Source organism: Strix aluco, chromosome 14, assembly GCF_031877795.1.
Source record: "Strix aluco isolate bStrAlu1 chromosome 14, bStrAlu1.hap1, whole genome shotgun sequence".
Classification (NCBI taxonomy): Eukaryota; Metazoa; Chordata; class Aves; order Strigiformes; family Strigidae; genus Strix; species Strix aluco.
The window spans coordinates 334,451-360,037 of NC_133944.1; the positions used below are offsets into that span (position 1 = coordinate 334,451).

The 25,587-nt window shown below is 41.3% G+C and overlaps 1 protein-coding gene across 3 annotated transcripts in view; it reads right to left on the reverse strand.

Annotated features, from left to right (window-relative positions):
- The window catches only part of AP1G1 (adaptor related protein complex 1 subunit gamma 1), a 52,252-nt gene that overhangs the window by 18,895 nt on the left and 7,770 nt on the right, over positions 1–25,587 (reverse strand). For all 3 annotated transcript variants that reach the window (XM_074839934.1, XM_074839936.1, XM_074839935.1), the window contains exons 2-11: positions 16,476–16,679; positions 12,271–12,395; positions 9,580–9,721; positions 8,305–8,401; positions 7,475–7,551; positions 3,480–3,575; positions 2,905–2,985; positions 2,585–2,683; positions 2,117–2,172; positions 1,177–1,290 (exon numbers count right to left, since the gene is read on the reverse strand). In XM_074839934.1, coding sequence (XP_074696035.1) covers positions 1,177–1,290; positions 2,117–2,172; positions 2,585–2,683; positions 2,905–2,985; positions 3,480–3,575; positions 7,475–7,551; positions 8,305–8,401; positions 9,580–9,721; positions 12,271–12,395; positions 16,476–16,676 — 1,088 coding nt within the window. In that variant the 5' untranslated portion in view covers positions 16,677–16,679. The remainder of the gene's footprint in view (positions 1–1,176; positions 1,291–2,116; positions 2,173–2,584; positions 2,684–2,904; positions 2,986–3,479; positions 3,576–7,474; positions 7,552–8,304; positions 8,402–9,579; positions 9,722–12,270; positions 12,396–16,475; positions 16,680–25,587) is intronic.

The following is a 25,587-nucleotide window of genomic DNA, read 5'->3' on the forward strand; positions in this document are numbered from 1 at the left end:
GATACCCCTTACGTAACAGTTAAAACTAAGTTTCAGAAGCAAGACAGATCCAATTTCCTTCCTATTCTGTACATATTACACTGAGCAGTGCTGTTAAAAATCTAGATCTGATTCAAAGATGGGCATAAATTTAAAGAATGACTATCAGAACGAGTATCTATGGTGTATCTAATCAATTTGACAAGATGGAAGAAAGAGGTCGAGCAATTTGAAAGTATATTCATGATGTGATGAGGGCTCAATGAAATTCTGGCCTGCAGCAGATTCCACAAGATGCAACAGGGATACAACTGTCCCCGTCACTGACATGTCATATGCTGCACTGAGCTCAGACCACCAGTTATACAAAGAATAATGATGAGAAAGAGTTCTGAAAAAGTGCAAGCAATTGACAGGCTGAAAGACACAATTTAGAAGAGCACCATTCCATATAGGTTGGGTAAAAGTGAGATCAAACAATTCAAGAGTATCTATGAGCATCTGATAGAAACAGGAAAAAGTTAGTATCATGAGTAAAGGGAACATAACTGAAGTAACAAGAAGAAACAGAGGAAGAAGTCTAGACTGAGTATCAGAAAAAAGTCTTCCTGTAGTGAGAAGTAAGGCTGCAAGCTCTCCCACTGCCCAAAGAAGCAGCAAGGAACTGCTATTTACATGACAAATGAACAGCGAGAATGCACAATAGGACGTGGTTTGTAAGCAGATGATTTGAACAAATCAAGTTAAGTCTGAATTCTACCACTGCATAATCAAATTTAATCTAGAACACATTATGTGGATGGCTTAACACTGTTTCAAGACAACAGGGCACTGCCTGTTTGTCTGGGAAAGAAAAGCAGCATGGAGCATGTCAGAGTAGCTCTGATGAGGATCATGCTTTACGGAGGCTTTCTGTCTAGTTGTGAGCACACAATCTGACCTCTGCTGAGACTCCATTTTGGAAAAATTCAGGCAAACAGAAAAATCTTTCTTCTCCAATCCAAGATGTATAAAATGTAAAAGCAGCTTCCCAAAGAAGGTGGCTGCACATCTTCATTACCTTCTTTGAAGTATGAACCACACTACACATTAATACTAGTCCCACAGTTCCAGGATTACTGTCATTTTCCCTGATGCCCTGCTCACCTTCCGCAGGCTGTCAACCTTGGGAGTCTACTTCACTGATATTTCAATTACCTTTTAATGGAGACATCCAGATCCTTCAGGCAGTCCACAATTGTGCTTCTGTGCCGCTGTACTGCATTATGGTCTGTCTGCACAGTTTTCAACAACGACGTCAAAGCTACATATCTGCAATAAGGACACATGGTAATAAACAGTTGACAGCAGGCATTTAATTGCTGTGCACAGACACTCACAACCCCCCAAGATTAGTCCTATTTTGCAACAGAACAGGGTTTTCTTGTACTCAGCAACGAACAGAAATCTTCCAGGGGACTGCCTGGCCTGACTTCAGCAATGAGTTACCTACTAGACCGTAACATGCCCGGACAAGCACCTGTCCCAATTCCTGGCTCATGTCAGTTGTCCAGTCTTCACAAAGATTTTTGAAAAGACAAGGCAATTAAAGGTTAGCCCTCCACAGATCATACTCAAACTAGCATGACTTGCAATTCCCAAGGCTAGAGTCTTCCACCTCTACCATGTTTTGCAATCAAAATACTTAGAGATGGGACTTAATTCTAGCAGTTGCAGCAATCCCATGTCCAGATCTATAGTGACCAAAGCACAACAAAACTTCCTTGTTGCCAACAACACACAATCTGTGTTGTTGCCAAACGCCAAATCTGATTTGAATATCACCACAGACCAGCTGGGACAAGACAGGAGATTCACAGGTTATTGGAAAAAACTCTTGATTAGATTAAGAAATCACATGTTAAGAATTAGATCATACACCTAGACGCATCAACTAAGAAGGGCAGGGCCACAGATAAGATTTTCACAGAGAAAAGAATGCACCAAGAAAGAAGCAAGCTAGACAGTCATACTAACCCCAACAACAGTACTTCCCAGTTTGGTCTCCTGGAAAGCTCTACTTCAGCATAATCTTTGCATAATTGCTTCTCACACATTTTAAACTGGGTGTTGCCAAAACAGACTTGATACAACTTACCTAATATTTTTGTCGTTGTTTAATAAGAAACGGCCTAGGATGTTAATGGCTAACACCTGCAGAAAGAGTTAGGGAAGGTCAGTGATCAAAAAAAAAGCTGCTGGTCATCTTCATTGTTTCCAGATGATTTTAAAGGCAACATGTCAAAGGTACCGTTGCAGTTCTTGGCCAAAAGCATAACAAAGAACTCTAGAAGCTGCCTAAGCAGAGGAGAAGCTCAGGCAAACACAGCACAGGCTCTCTCCTGCACGCAAGGGAACACAGTCTGTAGGAAGTTTTGCTTTTTTATTTTTGTTATTTAAAAAAACCCCAGCAAACCAAACACCACTTTCTGAAGAGGCTACAGTCTTATCTAGAGTGAACTGCAGAGCTATGTTTGGGTGCAGCAGCCTTGCTTCATGTCCTCTACATAAATTACTCTAATACAAGCCTAGAAACAAACAAAAGGCCATAGCAAAGGCAACTTACTCTCAGTCCACTCTCAGATTTTATGTCCATAATAGTCAGCACAGTTTCATAGAGAATGGCATTTCCCACGTTTTTACTTGTTTCTGTATTAGTGGCAACCTGGAGAAAAGAAACAAAATAAGCAACTCCAGCTCATCCAGAACAGGCAGTGAAACCAACCAATCCCGAGCAAACAAGCACCACACCTATCAACATGTGTCTCGCAGCAAAATTCAACCCAGCACAGCAAGCAGCTGTACCCTCACCAGCGCTGCTGAACCCAAATGATTAAGAAACCAAAAGAGAAAGTTTAAGCTGCTCATCAACCTTGCAGACCTTACCTGTGCAAGTATATCATTCATTGCTTCACTAGAATCATCATCATTTCGCCCTAAAATTCTTAGTAGCCGCAGGATTCGTACCTATTTGACAAAATAAAGCAAAGCTCAGCTCAGCAGATGGCAGTGTTTTACACGGGGGCCATGAAACACCCAGTACACTTCCGGAGGAGTGGCAAAGAAGCAAAACAAGCTGCTGATTTCCACTCCTAAGCAAAATGCTTATCCTTAATAAGACCCTTACCAACAAGAACAGGCTTATGCTGTGCTCATTTTCTGCCCATTAGCCAGAACTGTTAAGAGTGTCCCCACTACCCACCAGGTACAGCCTTGCAAGATCAACACATATCGATGCCTCTCCCTTGTGTCACAACTTCCCATATGATAAGGCACTACAACTGCTCTTTAAGACAAGTGTCCTTCACTAAGGCAGGTAAAGAGCATTCGCACAATCAGCTCTAACAAAGACACAAAATCTTGAAATCAACACAGCTGCACTGAGGTAACCACTTCACCACACCTAAGTCTCAAAGCAGTACCAGAATTAGATATCAATCACTGTTTGCATCAGTTCTTACCTGCAAAAAGGGGTCACTGATCCCAGACACATCATGCTCTGGTGAATATCCAGACATGATAAGGTTCTTCAGAATACGAACTAATTGGGGAACAAGCTGTGAAGAAGAGAGTTGTCTTATTAGGGTGCTGTTCCTCCCCCCACCCCAGTTTTGACGTACAGGTCCAAGAACAAACCTGGTATTTGAAAGCAAGTCAGTCTACGGATTCTTCTACAAAGCTCAACCTGCACACCTAGGCCTGATGCTGTATGAATACCTACAGCTTAGCTAGGACACAACTAGAAACAGTTAAGCCGGAACCTGAGAACCATATTGTATCTTTGAAGTACTAAAGAGCTTGGCGGTTGAGACCTGAGAGGAAACACCAACTTAAATTCCTCTCTTCATGGAAAGGGAACGTGCTGGGACTATTAAAATGGTATGATTCCAGGACTTCACTTGGGGGCATTACAGTAGCTCCTAACTCACTTTTAGCATACATCTTCATGGAAGCATCAGCATAGCCAAGATTTTTGATCTTTTCAAGTACTGTACTGCTATGATTAAATTACTAAGAACTCCTTCAAGTTTGACACTCCATCCAACTTAGCTTCTAGAAAGAAAAGCTTCATGATCTGCTTCCTCTCCAAGAGTTTCCAAATAGGGCAGAGAATGGATTTCCCTTCAACCTTGCCCCAGGGATCTATTGTTAGACTACTACTTCCCTGCAAGCAGCTCCAGGGTCTGTTCTCCTCCTCTTAATCTCAAATTTCCCCGCAAGAGCAGCAATACTAAACTGACCAAATTATTTGCTTTACTGCTATTAGAAGGGTTCTGCATAATGGCAGGAAAACTGATGGAAGCACTGCTACTCTGCCAGATTTGGGAGCACAAAATCATATCAGCTTACACTGTTCATATTTTAAAGTTTCTTTCCAACTGTATGGGTTAAAAAACTTTCAGAAACAGTTCAGATTTCTCAGATGTTGATGGCACTGGTGTCCCAGTAGACACCTACCCACAGGAATAAGTTATCTTTCAAGACTTGTACACAGCTTTGAAGAAACACTACCTATCTGCAAAAGTTTGGTTCAGCTCCCTCCATCTTAGGCTCTAGCGATGGGCTTCATCTGTCAGGGAAGCTCTGAAGAACCGTAATAGAATTTTTCTGTATTATGTATGCCAAGCAAGTAAATGGTTTAAGGCAAAACGTGGCAAATAAGCCAATCAGTAAAGCAAACAAGCTTTAACAAAATTACTATTTATCTCCAAAAACCTTCACAGCAGCTATGAGTAACAAAATAGTCTCAGGGATGAAATGGAAGTTTGCTCCCAACACATCCTATGAAAAACCGTAAGTTTGAAAGAGAAACTGAACTCTTTTTCAGTGAACTGTAAGAGAAAAACCACTCCTGGTGGATGACAGAGATGTAGATCTCTACAAGCTTTATTCCTTCCATAGGAAGTTTCTTCTATCCCTCTCAGTGCTGGTATTATTAAAATAATCCAGACACTGTCTGGAGACGTGACAAACTAGACAGAGGTGTTATGGTGGCTACACTAAGTGGATTCTTCATTCCTGAAGCATGGCTAGCACCAGGACAGCAGGATTCCTTATCTCAACTCCATGCATGACAATTAGTTTATCAAAATCTTCCCTAAAAAGCCCTTCCCAACGAATCCACCTTTAACAAATTTTCCTGTCCTTGAGACAGGCTGATCCTCCGTTCATGTATGCCTACTAGGAGTCAGGGATTGCATTCACATTAAACTTTAACCAGATCAGAGATTGCTTATTGTAAAGTTGCCACTTCTGATAACATCAAACCAAGATGGTGCTTCAGATTCAGGACAGATAGTAGCAGAAGCTGCCAAAAGCACAGTGTGACTTATAGAGCACAATAGCTGCATGTGGACATGCTAAATGGGCAATGTTTCCTGGACTGAAGTCCTATACATTTGTGGTACAGTGCAAGAAGAAAACCAGCCCAACATCTCTTTTTTTATTCCTACATTCGCTCTTCAGGAATTACATACTCCTCTGAAAACGTGCATTTCATAAAACACACAACCAAAGGAACCATGAATTTCCTACAATCTGCCTTAAAGAGGAAACCAAAGGGTGCTGCAACATCTTCCCTCAAGACAGAGTAACAGATAAGTAAAGTGACCTGCTGGAGCATTCCTGGAACCCTGATTAACATTTTCTTTACCTTCTAACATGCGAGAGTTATCACAACTGAGGACAGAACAAAGGGAAACATTACAGCCATGGAGATCGGTTGAGGGCACCCCCCACTTCTGTAGTCAAATTACACCCATGAAAAATATCAGCAATGCAGCTGTACTCAGTAGCTCTGTGCAGCACAGTTAGCTCACTTACAGGTGGCTAAGTAACTGTCCCTCCTGCTCCCTTTTGGGAATCGCCCAAGGTTGCCCCATGATTCAGACAAAACACAAAGCCCAGTTTGTGATAAGAAGAAAGACTGAGGCTACAGTCTGCACAGGCACAAAAAAATTCCCTGAAGTACTCCTCAAATGAGAGAGAGCTCGAGGAAAGCAGGCTCATGTTTGAAAAAGGCCACAACTGAGATTCAGGGCTGCCATGGGTATAAAGGTTTAGTGACAAGACCAGACCAGCACACAAAAAGCATTAGACAAGTACAGTTGATCTAAGCGTGTGGCATCAATCACAAGTGCGGCATTAAGAGGCACTGCCTCACAAGAGACAAACATCTACAGATTCAATGCAAGCATGCAGCATCTAGAAGAGTTAACTCTTACCTTTTCATTCTAACACACAGCAGGATTCCAAACAGACAAAAGGGACAAAACAGATGAAGCAGGCATTAGGGACGGATCAATGTTATACCATCCACAGCATAAACAACTACGAGATAGCTAGAAAAGAATGTACCTAGTACCTAAGTTTTGAGGACTCCACTCTTCTCTCTTTTCCCAGGATTATCATCTTAATTGAGCAATTAGTAGCAGGGATGGCTACCTTCAAGATGACCCTAGTCCCCCTTTCATTCCTGCTCTGACATATACAATCAGGGCAAGGGAAGATGCATGCCAAAACGCTAAGACGCATCAAAGGATGTCCTGTTTTACTGCCATATGGAAGACTACCAACAGAAGGGCATCTGAGAACTGCACTGACTGGCATTGTGACTTCTTGGTCAAAGAAGAGAAATTGAACGAAGCTGGTAGAACAGAACTGGCTGTTTGCTCCTCTGAAAAGTGTTACAGGTGCTTAGTTATGTGCATGCCCAGTTTACTGCTCTTCCTTGGCCTGTCTATATCATTAGGAGTTTCATACTGCACACCAAATTATGGCAAACAGCATAAGGAAGTTTGTGCTGGGGAGGGGAGGAGAAGCAAACATTCCTAACCAGAGGAGGAAGAGTGACCTTGACTCTCAAACCCTTAAACTAAAATGGAAAATGATGTAATACAGCATTTATCAGAGATGAGGTATCTACAGAACTACAACTTCCACAGGTATTTTTGACCTGAGTGTATAAAATTTGTGGCTCTGGTTAAGGCATTCAGGTGTTGGTCTAAGCCTCAGTTTCACCTTTGCCTCTTTAACACATTGGCGATTCCAATGTCACTATGCAATTAGCTATGAAGAGTGGAAAAAGTCCTAAGGGAACATCAAAGAGGACATTTTAACTTCAGGATGAGTTTCATACTGCACAGTCTTAAGACTGATGTTTTGTAACTTACCCACTTATTGAAGGGGATTGGGGCTAGATACATGCAAAATTCCCAAATTTAATGATTTTTTTAAAAAAAATTTTATAACAAGCAGACAGTTTCATTAAATTCTTCACCCAAATAGTTGTAAGGATTTTACTGAAAGACGGGCACACTGCTTTCACTAGGGAGACTAAGAGGACGCATCTGTAAAAAAAAAAAAAAACCAAAAAAACCACACTCCCAAAAAACCCCAACCCACCACAAACAAAAGCATGAATATTAACTCTGCAATATTATCAGTTCACACTTACCTTTCTAAAGTGTGCAAGCATGTCTGGGCTTCTCTCGCACATCTCTGTGAGGAGGACAACTGATGTGTGAAGAACACCTAAGGGGGGGGGGGGGGGGGGAAGTATCTGCATTTAACATATTTTTATTGGCTCCAGACATGTGACAAAGATCCTAAGGAAACAACAGGAAATCATGAAAAAAAGTATTCTTCTTGAGTCCAGCATATCTACCCCAAAATATATTTGTGCTTGCAGCTGTGCCCATGGGAAAGCAGATAGCAGTGTGCTTGTGTCTTAAAGCTGCAACTAAAGGCCAAAGGAGAAGAGAAACTGCACTCTGTCAGCTGAAACCTGCATACTAAATATATAGTCAGATGGGAGACCATTAAAGTGAGAATCTGTTTTATGCTGTAGTTCTGATGAAAAACAGCACTGAAGAAACTCTTTCCTGATACCAACGTAGGTATCTCATTCCTGGGAATGCCTGCTAAAATGATGTCAGAGAATCCTATAGTGCTATGCTACCAGAAGACAAAAAACCCTAAAAATTGCACTTTAGCAGCGTATTGGATAAAAATCACAAACTTTCTCATTCCACCCACTCTGAATTGTATCAAAAAACAGTGGAAGAGTTCCTTTTGTCACCTATGCCATGTAAAACTCCTGCTGACTAGCAGAGTCACACACATCCCTTTCTTCTGAATGACATTTGCTTTCACTGCATAGAAATGGGAAGAAACAAATTGTACTGATACACCTCAAAAGTTCCTTCCAAACAAAAGGCTTAGGTAGCAAGTGTGCCATCCCGTAAGGAATGTCATAGCCTTGCCAAGTAGAGTCTCGGGTATTACCGTGGTTCTTCTCATTCAGCAAGTTTTTGGTGGCTGGCAGGAACATCTCCATGAGTTCAGGCACCTTTCTAATGACGTGAACAGCACACAACGCTGCCTGCACAGGAAAAACAGCTCCGTTAGTACACACTGTAACAACAACCATACACATTGTGAGAACATTCAGCACAGTGGGACCTAGCACAAACTTCATGATATACAAAGGCCTGGAAAGTCTATAGTACATTTTTCCATCTCTCCACTGCAAGTGATACTAAACAGCATCACAGAGGGGGGAAGCACTGAGCTACAAAGTAATACTGCCGCTAGCAATGGTTCATTTTTACATTATTCACTTCAGAAGTGATATTAACTGCAAAGCAGCTCAGCCTTTAATAGGGCTACTTCAGTCTCTCTTCCTGTTGCTATGGAGGGGATAATGCATTGGAAGAAAGTAAATAAATTTATGTCAAATTATGGCTCATTTTCTTTCCCTTGAATATCATCTCCTTCCCCACAAAATAACTTCCTCCTGCAGGTGATAGGTCCTATGAGAAACAAAAGTATACTGAAAAAAAATTGCCTATGTCTAGGGTGCAGAAGCAACAGGAGACACTACTCTTTGCAGGTGCTTGAGAGCCAAGTGCACTGAGGGCCTCTTCCCAGAATACAGCAGTACCTCTTAGCACTGCTTTCTCTCCAATCTCTCTCTAGATCCAGCACTAGAGAAAGAAGTAACAATGAATCTCTTCCTAAATCTTACTGCTTCCTACCCTTTCCAAGACTTAACAATGAAATCAATTTAAAAGAACAAGGGTGATTACACTTTGCAGATGCTACAGCACACTTGCTATGGAAATGAGACAATTTATAATTGTCCATTTCAAGGCCTTAACCCTTCTATCTCACACACTACTGTAATAATCATTAACAGAAGTGATCAAATAGGTTCAAATCTTCAGGTATCTGGACTTATCCGAGAAGATACAGAAATAAACCGATGACTAGAGTTTGGGGTTAATGTCTGTGAACAGGCCAGTGTTAACATTACCATCAGCAACCTTGAGGTAGAGAGTATGAAAATAGAAGCAACTGCCTCGCCTGCTGGAGGCTTGTCTTTTAGAGGCTTACACACACTCCTGATACACACAGACAGGCAGTTTTGACCTGTCTTGCACACTGGGATAACAGTCAGCCAGTGTGATCCAAGCCATCTAGTATTCAAGAATTAGCAGGTATTGAATCAATCCTGAGTTTTAATCCATAACAAAAGTATTCAAAAGTTCCCTGAAGTACCTTCTTCCTAAGATAGGAGTTAGAAGTTTTGAGGAGCTTTTCCACCTCTCCTGCAAGGTCTCTGCACATTTCTGAGGAGCCCATGCAGCCGAGAGTGCAGAGTGCCAGCCCCTGCACATATTGCGTGCTGTGATTAAGGTCACTGTAAAGGAGAACAAAAAAAAGCCCATCAGCATGAACACAGAGAACCTGAACACACAAGAAAAAAGGCATCTATATCTACAGTCATCTAACCAGCTGCACACATGGCCCAGAACTCTCCAGATTCTCAGCTATTTTGAAGGAGCATGACTTCTGAGCAATAGCAGCTTTGAGTGCATGTACCCCAGGGGTTGCTACTACTTCTACTTAGAATCCTCAATTATAAAGGTAAAATACTTGGTTAACACTATCAGGTATCTAGGGATTGAGCTGAGAAGAGTGAAGACCACACAGAATCCCATTAGAACTTCTAAAGTAAAGACAAAATGTTGTATTTTGGAACTTGCATGCAGAAAAGAACCTCAAATGAAGTACAGTCCTGGAGTGACTCTGTGGGTCCCAGTTTAAACACATTCTAGGATAGGCTTTAGCTTCTGCACTTACAAACCAAACAGTATACAAAAATTTATGTAAAAAATATCCTCTATCCTGAGTAAAAACCACAAACCCCACCACTCGCACACCTTGAAAATAATCCATACAGGCATTTTGTTTAGCAATCCTGACTATTCATATGCCTCAGGAAGTTGCAAAAATCCGCCAATAAGAAGTTTTTAAACCACCTGACAGCAGATGCTATTCATGAGGCCAGCTACCAACGTCACACTAAGTACAAGGCAACACAGCTTCCACATGGCAACCCCAACAATCTCTAAAAGCTATTTCTACACTGCTTTTCTGTCAGACCATTTAGTACTCATGTCGCCACAGTATCCAGGACTCAATGTTGAAGAAAGTAAAACATACGGTTCCTGGTTTGGGAGGCAAGGGGAGCTGGGGATTGTGTGATGGGAGAGCTGGGGAAAGGAGTGGTGTGTAACCAAATGCGCACAACGTGCAGAAGAGCAAGAGACAGTATTCTGGTTGTTACATCAAGCAGCTATGGCAACATGCAGATGAAGGAACAGATAGCACATGCCACTAAATGGGTTGTTTTTTTGCTTCTTCCTTTAGCAAATTTTTGGCAGCTATACAAAGCTGTGTGTATAGCAAGTATATGCTCCAAAAGGGCGCTTTCGCTATCAAAAATCTAGGTCTTGCTATAAAATAATGAAAGACAATGCCATAAATCAAATACCTTAATGTCTAGATAAAAATCAAGACAGTGGTAGATACAGAAGCCAAAGAAGAAAGCAATAAACAACCCACTGAGGTGGTGGGAAGCTGTCTACCAGTTCTGCCCAGCTTCAGTCTGACCCGTTTCCAGTTCAAACTCACTATACCCTTACCACAAAAATTAATTTTAGCATAAACAATCAAAACAGGTTTTAACCTAGCAGCCTGGTTCTAACGGAAGAGCCTCACAGGTATGACATTTCAATGAAAAAATCTTTAGCCAAATGTCTCACCTCTCCTGGACACTAGATCCCAAGGTAGCAGACCCTCAGGCCCGCAGTTTTGTTCAGTTTCTTTCCAAGCACTTTTGAGGCCACAGTCTAACAATCAATACTTTATTTGCTAACATCAGGGAAGTTTATGTTCTGAAAGTTAATAATAATAAAAAACAGACACACCACACAGAACCAAGCAGGCCTCTGGGTAAATAAACTAGAATGCAGTTGTTCCACTCCTGCTCCCATCCATCTTGAAAAGGAGCATTGTTGGAAATACACCAATCATCATCTACTAAACTATAATGTAAACCAGTCCCAATTTAACAGCATTTTTCTGAGAGAAAAAAAGTAAAAAGATTATTTCCTATCCCCTCTTGTCCAATTTCAGCAACATGCCAAGCAGACAGCACATCCCAAGTTGCTGCTGCCTTGCTTCCAAGGAGAATGATTCATCAGGACCATTAGGCCAACCTTAAAAAGAAAGCAGGATACACAGCCTTGATCCTTGAAGTCGGACGACTCTTCAGAGCTCGTCAGCAGAAGTCAAGTAAACAAACACAGGACAACATGGCTGCAGCAATATATATGACTGTGACATATGATGGCCAGTCCAGCCTACAAAGTTTTAACAGTGTTATAAAAACATCCTGATTATATCATATTTAAAAGGTGGATGGACCTTTACTGATGCTGCATTACTGCTTGCCTGGCTCTTTTCTACTGCAAGCTGGAAGATAACTAATTTACAGAAATGGAAGAGAGCTCTTTACAACAATTAGAGGTCTTCTGCACTGGCTGAGCAGTTTACTGTGGTCATTTCATCTTCCCGATTTTATTTATCTTAACATGACCTCCAGAAACACTTACTACCATTCTGTAACAGTAGTTACATGAACTGTTGTTTGCCACATACACCTGCTCAGGACCAACGCAATTTTATATTCTCTTCCATCTAAGGAAGCTAAACAGGATCATCCCATACAGTACAGTACTAGAACAGTCTTGTTTGGTCAACAGCATACAACAAATTGAAAATACCAGTTTTCTAATGCAAGGGAAAAAATCTAAAGTACTCAAAATATCACTGTCAGGAGTGTACTTTCAGATCCTGAAACCTCAAAGCATGTGTTGATGGAGAGAGAGGTGGAACCCTTACTTCTTGATGCAATTGGTCATAAGAAGATGGACATCCTGTCTCTCATCCAGCAGCAACATGGCACCTAAATACCCAATGCGCTTGTCTGTGAATTTCTGAGAGGCAATGAGCTTGAGGCACTCCAACTGGAAAAAAAAGGAAAAAAAGAAAAAAAAAAAAAGAGAGAATTAGCTTAAACTACTTCTTAGCTAGAGGAGAAACAGTTTGAATTTTGATGTTTACTCATCTAGGTCTCTCAGAATGCATTTTTTTTGAAGTATAGTTTATTCCCATTTTGGTGATGTGGAAAACAAAGAAAGGTTAAATGACCTGCCCAAAGCTCCCAGCAAGCCAGCAGGAAAGTTATTAGCACCTCCTGCATCTTGAAGTAGCCAGACACTGTTGGTCTTCCATGACCTCAGATATACCAGATATGTGGGTTTATGTCACAAAAGTAAAAGATAACATATTTATAGAGACAAGAGATCCATCATTAAAAACAAAATAGTAAAGATCTGGAAATCTAGATCATGTGTCATGTTTGATACACACTGGAAACTTCTGAACCAGGCTTAAATGGGTGCATCTACCTACCAGAGAAGATCAGTGCTCTGTAAGTTAATTGTCAAAACCAGTTTTGGTTTATTATGATCTGTAACTAACTTGCTACCTAGGTAAACCTTAGACACGGAGATAGCTCAGTTTTTGACCTGCTCTGTAATCTCTATTTGAACACCTGAAGTTTGACTATAATCATATGCATTGTAGCCACTACAAGGTTCCCTTTCACCATGTAGAAATGTCAACTGTGTTCAACAGCATAAAAGGAGATCCCTAAGATAACAGGCACAGCTGCCCCTTGCACACAGCTGATTAAGAATTTAACTGCTAACCCAGTTTTGAACTCAATGCTTTCTTATTTCAAAAAAATACATCAACTGCAGAGATATTCTGAGATTACTATGCACTAAAATATTTCTCTCTAACAGATAACTAATCAAGTATAATCAACATCTACTTTCCAGACAGGAAGTAGCAGAAATGGCTTCTCAAAACAGGTGAGAGACCTATCCTTCACAAACACATCCCTTAAGTCTGTTTTACAAATCAGCTGGGGCAGCAAGTAAGCATACACAAGAGGTTTGAGGAGGGGTCAGACAAAGCTTGCAACAGATCCATTTTAAAGAAAGGGGGCATGCACAGGCAAAAATACGGGGTGTCATGAAAAGTTTTTCATGGTCCCTAGCTATAGGGAAGCTTAAACAGGGCAACAGACACAGGTGAGATGCAAGAAGCACACACACATCAGGAGGGTAAAGTTGTACAGGATACCGATAGGAAAAGGAAGGCTGAAGTGCCACAGAAAGCGAGTGCTATGGCCTAGCCACTGACAAGCTCTCACAACTGCGTGGCGTCAGAACATACAGCTCCACTCTGCAAGGAGTTGTCACGTGTGAACACCCGGCTAGTGCAGGGTGACAAACCGGCAAGAAAAATCTTGAAAGAAAGTGAGTTCAGTTTGCTAGGTTTAAAGGGCTGAAAATCTAGAATAAAGAAACACCTCTGAACAGTAAGATCAGTCATCCACAAGGATAACTGAACTTGCACAAATGGGCAAGATCAACCAGGGATAAGGTACAGAACACTAGATATCGACCTCTTATCTTTCCAGTGCTTTCTGTAAGAGAATAATGTACCTCCGAACCAACTTTCTTCTCCAGGTTTACGAGATACTTTCTTATACAACCCTCTGTAAAAATGCAATGTAGAATTGATATCTAAGCTACAGTGTAAGAGCCAAGAAAGGCAGAAGGCAAACTAAGAAAAAGCAGAAGGAAACTAATGACTGCAACAGATACTGTAAGATATATTTCTGGTACTTTTGAATTTGAAAGATATTATTGAAATTTACGCCGTGAAAGGCTGATGAGTTCTTGTTTCACTTGTATACAAATACATGCAAACCAGCTTCATGCACAGCAACACTGAGAAACACGATCAGCTGAAGCTCTTACTAGGTCTAATTAGCGGAAGAAATCTTGATACCATCATATCCATTTCATTCAAAGGAACAATTAAAATCTGCTACATCAGTACTGTAACAGATACATCAGTAAAGCCAGATATGATACAGACATAGAGCTAGACTACAACTTACTCAAGTTTTTACTGACATAGTCACTCTTTCAACTGGAAGTAGAAATTTTTGCAAGTAGAAATAATGACAATAATAATAAAGTTATTTTCCCAGGCTGCCTGACAACTTCTAAACTTTCACAAATGGCCTCTGCACACACTCAAGAGACAGCTTGCCATCCAGTGCCTCTCAGCATGCACTGGCTAAATAAAGTGCTCATGCTGGGTCAAAGTTGAGGATCCCTGGCTTGGAAAGAAGTAGATCAACCATTCACTACCTCTCACACTTTCTCTAAGTTCTCTTTCATTATTGGTTACCCCATCCACACTGTTAGCTGAAGTCAGATGTGTGTTTACACCTTAAAGAGAGACCATCTAACACAGCCTGTGGCCCTCTTCTGTTTTTCACCAAAATTTCCTGCATATTTATCCTATCACACTCAAACTTCCTGTCTACAATGCTGGACTGTCTATCTACAAGACTCCACTGCTGGAACAACACATGTCTTCAACAGGTCTCCAGCTCACGCAAACTATGCTCCACCTATACAACATTAGCCCTTTGAAAGATTCCTTCCAGTTACAAGTATTAAGGACATGCAAAGTCTGCAACTTACTCACTTGGAGAATACTTGTTAAAATCCCCTCTCAGCCTTGGGCCCTATGCCCTCCTGAAACTGCAGCTGATAAACCACATGACAACCAAAGCCATCGAATGAAGTACTCTGTTCCCAAAACAGTCAGCATAGATGCTTCTGTTTGAGACGTGGCAACTCCAGCAATAACAGATATTGAATAATCTGGTTTATCCTTCTTCCACTGAGAATGAAGACACAATTTACCATTACTGATCAAAACAGAAAATGAAATGGTCTAATCTTCCACATATGGGATTAAATACTTGAGTAACAAGATAAAATAATCCAAATAAAATTTAAACATGTTCCTAAGATAGGTCAAATGTAGAAATTCTAGATGACAGTCATCTGTAACACTTCTCATTCTTCTTGCTGCTCTTAGATACTTAGCCTTAATTTTTGTGACAGGAAGTTTCTCTCTTGAACTGGGGAGCTTGGTTGCATGAAGTGTTAAGAACAGGATAATACATAAATTCACTTGCTCTTATGCAACAACTTGTTATTCTGAGAGAGGAATCTGATGATGTAGAAGTAAGATAATGCACTTTGAATGCAGTAACACAGCCCAGACTCACTCCCTAACACTAAGACTATTTGGAATTTTATTTCAGTGGTTTGAGTTTACTGTTTCAGTGAGACATGTCAAGACTGGTAAATCCAACCATGAATGGACAGACTCCCAAGACATGAAACTACTTTAAGGGATAAAACAATCTGACCAACTTTTTATTTAGCTTTATGGAAGACCTAGGTTAGATTACTACTGACAAGACACTTACTGACTTCTACGCAAAACAGACTATGCCCCAAAGACTAAGCAAAGCTCAATGTGAAGAACATCTTGTAGATCAAGAACTCCCATCTTCCTGTCTCCCTTTTCCACAATCTACCCGCGTCAAAAATAGCATGTCAGAAATAAGCCAAGAGATGGAAAACTTGTACCAGTATTCTCCAAGTCACTTCACTAAGATGGAGATAAGGAGCACCGATTTCTTATTGCTGGGAACAGACCATCTCTTATGCGCCTAGAATAGATTGCTTTAGAAGGAAAAGGGTATAGAACCTCCTTTGAAGCATCTGGTACTTTCCATCAGAGACAGAACTCCAATGTGCTGTTTAGAACCCATGTTGAAATAGCCATATATATTGGACTGTGGTTTAAGAACTACTGCTCTGCAGAAACCTGGGTAGCGAGGAACAGACAGTCTGGCAAAAGCAGACTAACCCTAAGTTTTATAACAAAATATCTAAGTCTCCAAACAGCAGATCTCACTAACAAAGTCAGGACTAACTAATGTAGGTTGAGAACATACGTGAAGACAGACCTCAAAGCGTCCCAAAGAGCAGACAGCAAAAGTGCAGCTAGGAATGTTCCCAACAGGTCAATGTGCCTGAACCACAGAGCAGACTGGCATATGCACATAGCACAGCAAGCACTGAACTCCGACCTACCTGTCCAAAATGTGCAGGGTATCCCAGCATGTGCATATACAGCAGCTTTGCCACGTTTCTGCATCGGTACGTGTTATCTTCCTCTCGGAAGGATGACCGGATAGCAGCACATTCCTTTTGGATCATCTCACGCTCTTCTGCCTGGGTTCTTGCTGTCCGGATGGTCCGGATCAACTCCCGCAGTCTGATGGGGGCTGGCATCCTCTGGGAGAAAAAGAGATCTGTAAACCTTGTACTGGACCTAAAGGCTTCATAATGATCTCATACTTTCACTTTTTTTTTTTTTTTTCCTTTCTTACCCTACAATTATGTAAGTAGAATTAAAAAAATGCAGACTCCTTCAGTAGCATGGTTAAAAGCAAACTTGAAAACCAGAGGAATTCATTGTGCCTAACATTTGCTTTTCCAGAACATTAGAAACAGAAACTGATATGCTTTGAGTTAGCTGTCAGGTGAACATAACATGACTCCCCACCTGAAACAGGCAGAAATGGCACTCTGCAGGTATGCTCTCATATTCACATCAGGTATGCTCTCACATTCACATCATCTGCCTCTCTCCAGAAAAGCTACAAAGAGATTTGATCCCAAAATCATGACAACTCAGACAGAAATCCTTTACAAAAAGCAACACTGTTTAATAACTTGTGCAAGATTTTTATACAAGTGTTTCAGATAGCCATGCTTCAAAAATCCTGCAAACTTATGCCATACGTACTTCCTTCTTAGAGGTGTGGAAGTCAGCAGATAAAGCACATGGAAGAGCAATCCTAGCTGGGTGGATATTTCAGAGAATCTTCTTTTAAAAATAAATCAAGTTGACACCATCCTTTTATTACACCCCAAACAAAACAATCCTTTCTCAAACAAGCGTGTCACATTACTGTCTGGTGGCACTGGTATGAAAAGAGTGTGCAAGAGAAGTGTATCCTACATGAACTCCAAGTAGTTTCACTTCACCAGACAGAATACTGATGGAGCCATCTGACCTAGAGAGCAATTTAGTCTTCTGAATATCCCTCAAGAGGAAAAAGGCTCTCAAACAAAAGCCAAACTTTAGAATGATGTTCAACAGTTGAACTTTTTAGTTCATGCTCACCAGAACTGACTTTTGATTTTCTGGGAGATCAGACTTGCAAGCATCTCTACAGTCATCTTTCATCCACGCTAGACTGCGAATATAACTCAGCCATTCTGGTAACAGATAATGTCACATCAACTTGTGAAAAGTTGCCATGGCAGTCCGCTACAGATTTCATCTGGGTCACTGTCCTCCCAAAACGGTGTGTCATACATTTTAAGCACTGTCATATCAGGAAAAGATGTGCATTCTGATGCTGCACTAACTGGCTTGCATGACACCACAGAACTGACAGGCTGGGCAGTGTACAGAGTTAGCAGGGCACTAGTCTGCTGCAGAAAAGCAGAGCTGCACGTACAGTCACAGTAAAACAGCTGAACGCAGCTCTGTAAGTCTGGATTACAGATCTGGTCTCCTACAGGATTCATACATAACACCAAGTCCCTTCAGTCAAACCATGCGGACCACTCATATTGCAGTTCCCCATCTTCATACCTACAAAGTTTGAATTTAGAGACACAGAGCATTCAATTTTGAAAACAGAAGAGTAGAGACGTTCCTCCTGCATTAAGAAACTCTGCCCCAAAATGCTGACATGTGTAGGATCAAGATTATTGGACACGTTAATCCTTAGTCTTGCCTTGCCCCTCCATTTAACACTTTCTCACATTACTGTGATATGAATAAATTAATGCTTACTATGCATTCAGATGCCGCATTAACAAGGATCACAGAAATGGTCAAGGGGAAATAAGAAATCCATCTCCAGAACAGTATCTGAACGTGCAATAAATAAGGCTTTTGAATGTGGCGTTCATGTTCTTTTAATGTAGCCTGTGATGTTCCTACACTGAAAAGATCTTCCCCACAACAGCATCATACCTACACACGCATGGCGAAGGCTTTAGTTAGATGGAGCCTTTAAACCTGTAACACAGACCAGCACAAGCAACAGTGGTAGAACTGTGATCTTTCAGCAGCAAGTTAAAACTGTAGGATCACAACAAAAGGAAGGTGAAAACCCTGCAGAGCACTAGGAGCACTGAGATGCACCGATTGTACAGTCTCTGGAGATATCAGATGTTGAAGGGCAAGCCTCAAATGATCATGCACAAATCATTTTTGGAAATATTACTTGGCCAAATTGGAAGACTATTTTCACCAGTGCAACAAAATACACATCCTCAAAATAAAAGGACAACTCCCCAGCACTCATATACGAAGTCAGCCAGAAGCATCAAGGTTTCAAAGCTTTTCAAATAAAAGGTAGTTTAATTCTATCCATTTCCGGCTGCATTCCCCCAATCCACACATAATACCTTCCTACCCTAAGAGAACAAAACACTTTTCTAAAATCCTGCAAAAAGCCTCCGATAAATAGCTTGCTTGGGAAACTTCAGAATGAGCAACTTACAACTATTAAATTAAAAAAAAAAGGGGGGAAACAACTAAAACCATGGATTTAAATGGCATGTAAAATTAAGGTAACAGGGCAAGAGTTAATTATTGCAAGCTAGAATTCCAATATAACATGTACCAGTTGTTTCCTAGCTGTTGTATGGTTGTATTGCTTTACTCTGTGATAATTTATTCTTATTTAAAAAGGGACAAACACACATTAACTGTGTGCTGTCACTGGAGACTCATTAACTTGCTGCTAATTACACCCTACTACATATCCCAAAAACTTGTTTGCATAAGCCTATCCTTAGACCCTGCTTTCAGAGCTGAAACTGAATAAAGAAGGTTATTCTGCAGTAAGGTAGGATACAACCTCCTCCCAAATTCTATAAATCCTTATAACAACATCTGCTTAAGTTCATGTTTCTATCCTGAATCTGTCACATTGGAAGTGGTCTCAATCTCCTATAAAAGCTATTCTTCATTAATTCAATTTAATCCCTCATTTCCATAGTAGTCTTCAACTTAACCTAGTAATTTACATGAAAATATGATCTACCAACCCTTCACTGTCCTAAATGAGCAGCCAAAGAAGGCAGAAAGCAGACCAGAAATGGCCGTACCAGGTCTGATCAAAGCTCCACCCTGTTCAGAACCTGCTGACAGATGCCTAGGGAAGAGTGTAAGAACAGGGCAAACACGTAGCAATACTTTCTCGGGATTTGCTTGCAGTCTTCAACAATTTGTAGCTCGAGAACTTCTAAAGCCAGAAATAAAAACCACTCTGGTTTTATTTGGACCCCAGGTAAACTTCTAAAATCAACAGCATTCTGCAGGATGCATTCCACAGCTTCACGGCATGACATACAGAGACCCAGCTACTTCTTTTGTTCTGCATTTACAACTGCTTGTGTCCACTGATACTCCCAATTATTCAACACACTTCCACTGTTATCTCTCCCTCATCCTCCCCAGTCTGAAAAATGCAGCCTCAGATCCAAGCCCTTCCACAGCTGATTACCTTCGTTGCCTTGCCTGCACGTTCTACAACTCTCCCACGTCCTTTCTGAAGGGGGAGAGAAGCAAAGTGCTGCAACGCAGCATCTAAGAGGTAGATGTGCCATTGATTTATTTATAAAATGTATTTTGCTCCCTATTATTTTCCTCCCTATTATTTTCCCAGTAATTGGTAACACTCAGTTCAGGGTTCTGAATGCTACAAGGTACTCAGCTTGTGTTTTTTACATAGCAGTATCATAAACCTCAAAAATCTCTTTCCTGGGTGGCAAGAGTCTGCTTAAAGTCTCTAATTTTTAAGCCTGGACTCACCTACTACACACACATATCACATGGTTCTAAACTGATTTTGATAAGCCATGCTCTTGTTGGAAAATTGAGAAGTTAAAAAAATCCTAGAATGGTTTGGGTTGGAACGGACCTTAAAGCCCATCCAGCCCCCCACCCCTGCCCCGGGCAGGGACACCTTCCACTAGCCCAGGTTGCCCAAAGCCCCGTCCAACCTGGCCTTGAACCCTTCCAGGGAGGGGGCAGCCACAGCTTCTCTGGGCAACCTGTGCCAGGGCCTCACCACCCTCACAGGGAACAATTTCTTCCTTAGATCTGATCTAGATCTGCCTGCTGTCAGTTTAAAACCATGACCCCTCATCCTATTCCCCCCGCCCGCCCCCCCCCCCCCCCCCTCAAGAGTCTCTCCCCCCTTTCCTGTATCCCCTTTCGGTCCTGGGAGGCCGCTCTAAGGTCTCCCCAGAGCCTTCTCTTCTCCAGCTGAACACCCCCAACTCTCTCAGCCTGTCCTCACAGGGGGGGTGCTCCAGCCCCCCGAGCATCTTCGTGGCCTCCTCTGGCCCTGCTCGAGCAGGTCCGTGTCCTTCTGATGTTGGTGCCCCAGAGCTGGACCCAGCACTGCAGGGGGGTCTCCCGAGAGTGGAGCAGAGGGGGAGAATCCCCTCCCTGGACCTGCTGCCCACACTGCTCTGGGTGCAGCCCAGCACATGGGTGGCACTACTGCAGGAATGTTCCTCTACAATCTATAGGCAATAATTTCATAATCACTGCGATCACCCATGTGCAGGCTCATGGTGAAAGAAGTGCTTCCAGTCCTTCTGTTGCGCTGACACTGGCATTCCTGGGACAGGGCACCACATGAGGCAACCTGTACATCTGAAAACCAGCTAGCTGCTTTCCTCCCAGGAAGAGTTCTCTTCAGACACATCAGTCTGGCTTGTGCAGACGCAAAGGTGGCAGCGAGAGCATACAGCTCTGGGACACCTGAGATGGGAGTGGGAAAGAGGTGAAGTGTTCCCTCCAGCACAAACCACACTTACGCAATGGTTCTGCACCCTTGTTAGGCTGATCTAAAGCTTCAATGTTCCTGAGAAGACAGGCAGTGGCTATTACAAGTTAAAACCATGACAGACTTTTTTATTTTGAAGAAATAATTCTTTGGAAACTCTTTGAAACACCAATACATAGTCCACCAACAAACTGAAGTTTGGCAGCAGCTTGCTTTGATATCACAAGTCCTTTTGCTCCCACTCTACATTTGAAGGGTTTATAAACCGCTGAACGCCGATACCTTCACAGCCTGTGACCTACACAATCGCATGGGACCATTTCCTTGGCATGGGACCAAAACATCCTGCAGATATGCCCGCAGAGGGCTTCAGCACGTTAAATTTGGCCCTGGACATCAGAAAGTAAAAGGACAGACTGCCTAAATAGTTTTAGTCAAGGGGAAAACAGCACTGAACAAAGTGCCCATATATTCTAAGTGCAGCTTTTTATGAACATTTGTTTTGCATCCTTCAGCAGTGTTTAGGCAGAACTTCCTACCTCACTGAGAAGGCAGGTAAAATGGAAACAAACAGCGAAGATCTAATATGATTTCACCCGAACACCATCCAGCCACTGAACAAAATGAATAGTCTATATTTACAAATGCCTTTGCATAAACAATCAACAAGCCACACTGTAAAGATTATTTTTTCCCCTCACATCACAACCACAGGAAAGCAAGCACAAACCAGCATTTTGGAAAGCAAAGAATTAAAGAGTAAGACTCATCATCAGATGATAGCAAAATTATAAGGCTACCTCCTGTTTTCATCTGTGTAACACGCTAACAGGCAGTTACTACAGACACAGTCCAATCTGAACTACTTTTTAAGAGCAACTGTATCTCACACACACTTCCTGCCTGATAAGGATAAAACAATGCAGAACTGCTCTGATGGAGGACAACGTGAAGGGCAAAAGACAATGCTATGATTTATTTTCCAACATTCAGAACTTCTGTCCTTGTGTTGCAACTCCATACTCTTTAAGACAACATTAAATCATTCAGCCTTTTAAAAAATACACCCTTGAATTCTTCCCATAAAATACATTTTGCGCCCATCTATATGAAATATTCTTATTCTCACAAATCACATGCTTATGCCTTGGGGCTTGAGCTCCCTTCTTCTGCGCATTTTTCTACCATTTCAATGCTTAGTAACTCCCATGCAATGTACCATGTTGGCTTTTCTTCCCCTCCACAAGAGTGTTCTCCTACTACCAAGAAATTCTTACATCGGGTATCTGATTTCTGCCTTCAGTGACCTTAAGATTCTTTTGCATGCTAATACACTGGAAATCTCATCTCATTTTTAAGTTTCAGACATTTCAAGTAAGTGTAAGCAGTAGCTCTTGCAGATGTGAAGAAACTCTGGACATGAGAACACTTAAATTCAGAAACATTCCAGAACAGATTAACATTTACCTATTATCAACTATTCCAAAGCCTATTACAATGCCAACAGACCTTTAAAGTAATATATCTTGGGTAGTTCCTGCTGATGTTCTGTTAAGCGTGACTGTTCACGTGACACAATATGCATACACTCAAACAATTTAAATAATATGGTGAGAGTTTTCTCACTAACACTGATCAAATACCTGTTATCCTGTACTGATGCACTACAGGGCATAAATGGGAAAATGCAGGTAACAGCAGCCGTGCCAGGTAAGGTACAGAACTGATCTAACACAGCATATCCTGTCTCAGGATGGGAAGTAGTGGGTGTACAGCGGAGGTAACAGAGAAAGTACATCTCCTTGATACCTTCCCTGCTTCGAAGATTTGCTGCAGCTTAAGGGACTTCCTGGACCACAGACAGTATCTTTCTGCATAGCACCTCTCTACAGATCTATGGATTTATCTAACCACTTTCTGAAAGCATCCAACCTTTTCCCTGTTCATACCCACAGTAGTAATTTGCACAGTTTAACTATAAAGCAAAAGATAGTTTTTCATGGAATTTAAACCTGCTGTCTGACCAAGTAAGGGATACTAAATTAAATTCTTACACCATGAGAAAGGAAGTACTCATCACCTATTAACTGAGTTCGTCATCTATGATTTTACAGCCTTTAATTGTATCTACCCCTCAGCCACCTCCCTCTGTAGGCAGTAGAGCCCTATTCCAATCTCTCCCTGTATGGAGCCATTGCACAATTCCTTTATATCACTCTAACTCTCAGAATTCTTTTTTTTTTTTTTCTCTCCAAACAAAGTATTCAAGCAATGGGTGCACCACGAGTTCACATTGATTTTTTTTTCTTCTTTGTAGTTAGAAAGTTAAAAATGTTTAAACTCACTTTGCCTGTTTGGCTACTGTTGAGCCAACATTTTTTATAAAGATCCTACAGACAGCTCTAAGACCTCTGGCTTGAGTGACAACTTATTTAGAGCCTTTCACTGTGTATTTATCTTTGCAGTAATTTCTTTTCAGCACAGGCATTGCTTTGCATTTATTGACAATGAATTCATTTTACCATCTTATTACATACTTCTTTAGTGTCACAAAATCCTTCCACAGCTTTAGAATGAAACTGTCACCTCACTATTCACTCCTCCAGATCGCTTTATGAACACACTTAATGGCAATTTCACAGAGTGCCTCTCAATAACCACTTCCTACCACGAAAGCAGACAGATTTTCTATCATTGTCTGGTCACTTTTGTTTCTTCCTTAGCTAGTTATTAATTCACAGTAAGATGTTCCTTGAAAAATTGTGCTATAATGCAATAAAAACCTTTGGTTAGAGGCTCTGTCAAGATTTCTGACAAATCCAACAATTTTATAATCCAGGTGACCTTTATTCATTTACTAAGAACTTGTCAAGAACCATGCAGTTCCTGGGTCCTCTCCTGGAGCCCTTTTAAAAAACTGGCATCATACAAGCTACCACCTACTCTTGTTGTATATGAAGTGTTGATTAAGATAGTGACATATCATATTTACAAGTTGAACAATTTTGAGTTCCTTCAGAGATACTGGTGAACTTCACTTTCTATTGGCCACTTATTAGTAATTTTACTCTATTTGTTCCAAGAGTTCTTGTGACATTTCAGTCAGAGTATTCCTCACAGATTTCAACACGAGAATACCAGCAAGTTCCTTCATATAAAGCACTGATGTAAAGAACATGGATGGGGGTTTTTTTGCTATGAATTTGTTTTCTTTACACACTGGTTATCAGTCAGACTTCTAGCATGTCTCTGCTATGCATCACAGACGAATGTCCTATACTGGACAACAAAACAGGATCCTATCCAGGCACGTGGTCTTTAGGTGTCACAGAACATTTTAAAAAACAAAAAATGCATCTTATCCATGCTGAGGTACTAAAAAACCGAATTATGAACACCAATTGAGAAGAAGAATAAGGACAGGAAAATAGATGAAGAAGTTTGCTTAGGAACATAATGGAAAAAAAACTTCAAACAAGTATTAAGCAGTTCTTCCTTTTTACTGAATCTCTCAGACACTTTGTCACATTTTAAAGACATAGTCAGACAAAACCACCAGCAAATCAATTCTCCTAGATCACCTCATTGTCTCAATTGCCACCGATACAGCACAGATAATACTGACTGCCCTAGGATTCTGCAGGTATAACAGCTTAAATGCCTCTACTACTGCAGCATTATCCCAAGCAGTAGCAAGGTGAAACAAAGATGGTCAGTTTTGCTACAACACTCAGAATGGCTCCCCACTACTACTAGAGGCATCTGCCTTCACAGATGCAAAAATGCAAAAACTTCTGCAAAATACATACACCTGAAGAGCCATGTGTTGCCCACAAAAACTTTAATTGCAGCTCTTCGATCACCGACTACATCAGGCAACAAGCATCAAGATGGTATTGACACAAGGTCTACTAAGTAAATAACTACAAAACTGGGAGAAGCCAAGCCATCAGGGACTGCTGGGGCAGGTACTACCACTTCACTGAAAAAATACAGCTGCGTGTGCAGCTCAAACATCTGAATGAAGGAGCTGGGGATACCTGAGCAGTTATTTTTCATGTCCCACCTGTTAATCTTTCCCAGCGCTCTAAGATTAGCAGCAAGCATATGCCCCTTGGTCATCAAGCAAAGATCCACAGTTTGCAGGGGTCAGGAAAGCTAATCATCCTAAATCCAAACCATCCGAGCAAACAAACCAGGTTTTGGGCAAGTATCACAAGACTTGATAAACTCATTCAGAATCTCAGTTTCACTCTCACACACACCCCCCACCCCCACAAAAATTCCTTTAGCTTTTTGAGGTCCATATATTTTCA